This window comes from Nuphar pumila, chromosome 15 (assembly GCF_984573655.1).
Source record: "Nuphar pumila chromosome 15, dmNupPumi1.hap1.1, whole genome shotgun sequence".
NCBI lineage: Eukaryota > Viridiplantae > Streptophyta > Magnoliopsida > Nymphaeales > Nymphaeaceae > Nuphar > Nuphar pumila.
Window position 1 is genome coordinate 88,465,520 of NC_143263.1, and position 5,975 is coordinate 88,471,494.

Below are 5,975 nucleotides of genomic sequence, written 5' to 3' on the forward strand. Positions count from 1 at the left end.
AGAATTTTATCTACGAGATGGACCAATTTCTAGAAGCTGCGAGGATAGAGGAGGACGCAGATAGGCTGCGCACCGCAACAATGTACTTTGTGGATGAAGCGACCCTTTGGTGGAGACGTCGCTTAGGTGATGTTCGACGGGGATTGGTTGCTATAGTCTCATGGGAATACCTCCAGAAGAAAATGCGAGACTACTTTCTACCTAAAAATCAAGAGAAAATGACCCGCAAAAGGTTACTAACATTGAAACAGACAGGGTCAGTATATGACTATGTCAAGGCATTCTCTTCGATAATGTTGGAAGTGGAGAGAATGGATGATGAGGATCGATTGTTTTACTTTGGCAACGGGTTGCAAGGATGGGCAAAACAAGAACTCATTCAGCATGACCCCGCAACACTGGCTGAGGCGCTTACGGTTGCAGAGAAACTTGTCGAGCTGGATAGGAATGACCCTGCATTTCAAGGCAGACAACAGGAAAATGATCGCAACAATTGAAGGGACAATCGAAGGAACGACCAAGGACAAAATGCTGGTCGGGGAAACCAGCAGAATCATGGTCGGCAAGATGGCCAAAATAATAATCAGAATTGGAATAACTTTCAAGGTGGTAATTATCGTCGCTGTGACTGTCGCATCTGCCATAGGGATCATTGGCAGGATACATGTCCCAATAGAAACCGCGGTCAAGGGAATGATAACCGTGCACCCCGAGTTGCGAATGTTGTTCAGAGTGAGGAAGATGATCAACCTACAGTAGCATCAACAGTTGGCGCAATGCAGATGATGAATGCAGTAAAGGTCACAACCAGTGTGTAACCGACAATATGCAAAGAATTGATGTATTTGGAACTTTTGATCAACGGAAGACTCACCAAGGCATTGGTAGACACAGGTGCCACACACAACTTCATCTCGCATGAAGAAGCAGAACGGTTGGGATTACAGTGAGAGAAAAAAGAGAGCCGCATGAAAGCAGTTAATTCAGAGGCCAAAGCCATCTACGGTGTTGCTCGGGATGTACCAGTGCGGATCCACAACTGGTCAGGAAGGATCGCTATATCAGTCGCACCCATGGATGATTTTAAAGTCATCCTCGGGATGAAATTCTTGAGAAGCAACAAGGCAGTGCCGATGCCCCACCTCAACGTTGTCAACTTTGAGAGTGAGAGTCAGGCCTACATGGTTACTGCGATGACAGGGAAGCCTTGTGAGCGTTTGGTGTCTGCGCTCCAGTTGAAGAGAGACATGAAAAGTGGTGACGAGACTTTTCTTGTCACAATCCGTGCTACAGATAAGGTAGAAAAAGTCGCGGATGTCCCAGAGGCCTTAGCACCAGTATTGAAGGAGTTCGGTGATGTTATGTCCGCCGAGATGCCGAAGAAGCTACCTCCGAGGTGTGAGATAGATCATCAGATTGAATTAATACCGGGTGCACGGCCACCCGCAATGGCTCCTTATCGCATGGCAATTCTTGAGCTGCAGGAATTACGCAGACAATTGGATGGTATGCTCGAAGCAGGAATCATTCAGCCATCCAAAGCTCCCTTTGGAGCGCCCGTGCTCTTTCAAGCAAAGCACGATGGGTCGAAGCGGTTGTGCGTCGACTATAGGGCACTGAACAAAATGACGGTGAAGAACAAGTACCTGTTTCCTTTAATCGCAAACTTGTTCGATCAACTTGGAAAGGCAAAGGTCTTCTCTAAGTTTGATTTGAGATCGGGCTACTGGCAAGTGAGAGTTGCAGAAGGGGATGAGGCAAAGTTATTCGTGTGGAACATAATTAAGCATTGGGGAATTCCAGAGAGCATCATCAGTGATCGTGATGCACGCTTCACTGGCAAGTTTTGGCGAGAAGTGTTTCGCTTAATGTGGACGAACTTGCATTTCAGCACAAGTTTCCACTCCCAAACCGACGAACAGACAGAGAGAATAAACGACATGCTGGAGGAATACCTGCGACACTTTGTCAGTGCCAACCAAAGGGATTGGGTTGATTTACTTGATGCAACTCAATTCTGCTACAACCTTCAAAAGAGCGAGTCATCTGACCATAGTCCATTTGAAGTCGCAACGGGACAACAGCCACAGACTCCGCACTCCCTTGCTGCGCGAGGACGTGAAAAAGCCATCTGGGAGAAAGCCAACAGCATGTTTCAGCATCGACAACTTGTAGAAGGCTACCATGAACAATTGACGTCGAGGACGGCGCCAACTTAGGCGGGGGTGCGTGTTCCGGACCGCCATGTTTTTCACCTTTTTGCTCTGATGTATATACCTCTTTGGCACTCTAGAGTGCCCCACAAGGCCTTACGGCCTAAGAACCCCGTGTATTCAGACTCTCTCTTCCCCTCTTGATGTACTTTGCTTTCAAGTATCTATAAAGAAGCTTTTTGCATATCTCTCTCTCTGTGCATGTGCATACGCGTACTCTTGCTTCCGCTCGTGCGCGTGTGTTGTGTGTTGCTTGTGCGCTTAAAAGGCCTGCCTTCTGTGTGTGTGATTGCCCGAAGCTACGTCACGGGGGCCTTCGCTTCCCAGCCCGTGACAATCACATACATTGTCCATGTAGATTATTGTGGCTCATTCCCTTATTTGCACTCTCTCTCTCTCTCTCTCTCTCTCTCTATATATATATATATATATATATATATATATATATATATATATATATATATATATATATATATATATATATATATATATATATATATATATATATATTAGACCATCACCAGATCATGATTACAGACAACAAAACTCTAAAGTTTGAGTGGAAAGGATATGTGAAAGTAGAAGAGCAAAAATGAGAATCAGGGTACATAACATCTTTCTTATGTCCTTGATAATCACTACCAGCGTCTGTACATGACTACAGCTTATGGAACTACATGAATATATTTATAAGGGATATAGCTAAGTTAAAATCATCACTGAAATTCAAGTACAAACCCCTAACCCAACCTTACAGATATGATACTCCAGTTTACCTACAAGAGTACCAACTTCACTACTGAAATGAAAGAATATTTATGTCTACCAAAACAATAAAATATAAAGAAGACTCGTAAAGTTGTATTTACATCTGTACCATTTTTTTTTTGCCGACTCCTGCGCCTTGGCATCTATATATATTTTTGAAAGCCAAGCAACGTCCCAACACAAGCTGACGTGCACTAGTTGCCATCTATTTACAAGACAGAAAAGAGAATGTAACGGAGCTATTTTTTTGTTCTTCACATGCCCATCATATCTTGATTCTGATCACATTATTCACCTGTACTTACAAGTTGTATATTGCACATCTATGGATGGATGGATGGATGGTTGACCTTCAACATTGTTTTCTTCTCTTCCTCTCTTTTATTTTATTTTTTTATTTTTTTGCGTTTACCTCTTCCATTTCATTTTTTTTTCAGGATTTTACTTAACAATGAGAATCAAAATGGAGCTCTGTGAGGAATACCCTTTCTCCTACCTACTCTGTAGTTTATGATCGGTGGAGTTGCCGGAGAGATGCCTCTGGTGAAATTTTCAGCCTCGTCGCAGGAACTCGAATACTTGTCTCCATCTCGGATCCCATCCAAGGACAGAACCTCCCTTTTATCGGCCATGAATTGATTGAATCTGGCCGTTCGCTTCATCTTCTTCGGCGTATATGAATCCTCCGATTCCGACCCCCCTGCTCCATCTCTGTTCTGTTTTGGCTCGAGAGCGAAAGTGAGTTCCGGGTCCCTCTTGATCCCTCCAAGCTGATGCCATTACATTGAAAACTTCCAAAAGTTCAAGATCATTCCATTGAAGAAAATGCAGAAACCGGAAATACATATCAATCAAAACAAAACTCAGATTTCTATGTTAAACTTAAAGACTTTCCTCAATTCAAGAAATACCCATTTCAGAAAAGGAGCAGTAAGAAAAAATCGGCATTGATCAGTAGACCCAAAAAACCCAAATGGAAACAGCAAACTTGAGAAATAAAGACCGACAAATTTTAACAGAATGCCCAGACAATTATATGCAGCAATGGTCAAAACACATCGCATTAGGCAAAATGCATAACCAAGGGAACCCATTACTTCAATGTACCTAATCACTGAATCAACTGAAAAAAAACCTGAAGTTTTTTAAAACTGAAGATGACCCATTACAGAACAAACTGAAACACGAACTGGGTATTGACTAATTCAGTTAACAGACAGCCAACGCGTCGAATTAAAGCAGATTCACAAGAAGCCTCTTCAAGATGATACCGAACCAAGAAAAGCAAAGTTCGTCCAAATTTCTGAAATTCAGAGTCAACGGATACGAAAATCCGGCCAAAACATAAAATGGGCAAAAGGCTACGATAGTTAAAGCTATTAAGAAAAAAGAAGAATGATGGAGAGAAAATGATTGGGAATACAGAAACACTTACTTTGCACCCAAGAGAGCAGAACCTGTAAGAGTCAAGAAGGCTCCTACAACAGATTTCACATGTGTTGGTCACGCCTTTCCCTGGCTTTGGTTGGGGCCTCTCGTTGAGGAAAACGATCCTAGCACTGTTAATGATGTACGGCTGTACCCCGCTTATGTCAAGAATTTTCTGAACTTCCGAGACCCGAATCACATTATGGTAGGAAGATCTCCTTATCTGTTTCAAAGGCCCCCACCAATATTAGTCCCTCTTTCTTGCTATGAAACTAAGAAAGAGAAATCCAAGGAAACAAGAAGGGATACAAATTTCTATCAAAAGTTGAAACCGACCACTGACCTGAACAATGTGATGGTCCTTATGATTGGAAAGACAGTAGGAGCAAAGGGCATTGCCCATACAATCAAGGCAGTACATATTGCACTCGTTCTTACTGGAATCCGCATGGATTCTGCAAGGAACAAAGAAGTTTGTCTTCAACATAGGGATCAGCCATGGCGGCCCAAGATTCTCACTCGCCATCCTTATCATCGGACCGACCTATTTCGTTCACCCAAACAAAGATAACCAAAGAAAAATAGAAAACCCCAAAGTCATCATAACCAGAAAAAAATACAATCAAACAACACAAAAGGGGAAGGAAAACAAAAAAAACAAAAACAATGGATTACCATCACTTTCTTCTGTTGTTGAGTACCTATCCTCTGCCTATGCTCTACAGCCAGCTTGCTGTTTGAGAGTTTATAGCAGCAAAACCGAGAGGAAGAACGGAACAAGAACAATAGGAGTTGTAGATATGATTTTTACTATAAATTAAAGAAGCTGTAAACAAAGAGGAGACACTCATTAGGCACACAAACATACATGGACAATTGCAAAATAGAAGTGGAAGAAGGGAGTTGAAAAAAAAAAAAAAACAATAAAAAAAGGACACCCCACTTGCGATAGTTTCAGATAGAAGGGGAGCCTCCAAAAAGGAAAGACAATAATAAAAATGATAGGCCGTTTTGATAATGGTTTATATTTGTACCTGGCTGAGTGTAAAACTATCCTGCCCCTCATCGATACCGCCACCGGAGAATTAGACACCTGCCTCAAAGAGTGAAGGAAGGAGCCGGGCCGAAACTATCTAGTCTATACACATGGAGAAACGAGGAAGCAATTCACAAGTCAAACCCTAAACATGACGATGTTCAACCGACGCTCCTCCCGGCCTGAACTATTTGGCTGTCGACACGAGAACCCTTATGGATCTTTTTCCCCTTTTAGCAAGAGATATACATATAGAGAGAGAGAGGTTAGTTGGCGACTGGGAGTGAAACTGGACAACAAACTAGACTTTGATACGTCTGACGGCGAGGGAGAGAGAGAGAGAAGCGGTTGTTACCGTGGGTTACCTATTAGAACTACTGGATACTTCTGAAGCATCACAAGTCTGGCATAATCTTGAAACTAGTGGTTGAGAGAGAGAGAGAGAGAGAGAGAGAGAGGTGTTCCGAGCATATAACCCTACCCGCATCCGACATTAATCGAGAGGGAATCAAATTAAGCTAACTTAACAC

General features: G+C 42.7%; 1 protein-coding gene across 1 annotated transcript; it reads right to left on the reverse strand.

The window, feature by feature from the left end:
- Nucleotides 1-2,806: 2,806 nt before the first annotated feature.
- Nucleotides 2,807-5,671, reverse strand: LOC149815925 (protein RGF1 INDUCIBLE TRANSCRIPTION FACTOR 1-like). The gene is made up of 5 exons (XM_089989667.1): nucleotides 5,444-5,671; nucleotides 5,085-5,235; nucleotides 4,753-4,953; nucleotides 4,417-4,632; nucleotides 2,807-3,751 (listed from the first exon to the last, which is right to left on the reverse strand). Exons 2-5 carry the CDS (start codon nucleotides 5,085-5,087, stop codon nucleotides 3,440-3,442), a joined length of 732 nt encoding a protein of 243 aa, XP_089845793.1. The 5' UTR covers nucleotides 5,088-5,235; nucleotides 5,444-5,671; the 3' UTR covers nucleotides 2,807-3,439.
- Nucleotides 5,672-5,975: the final 304 nt, after the last annotated feature.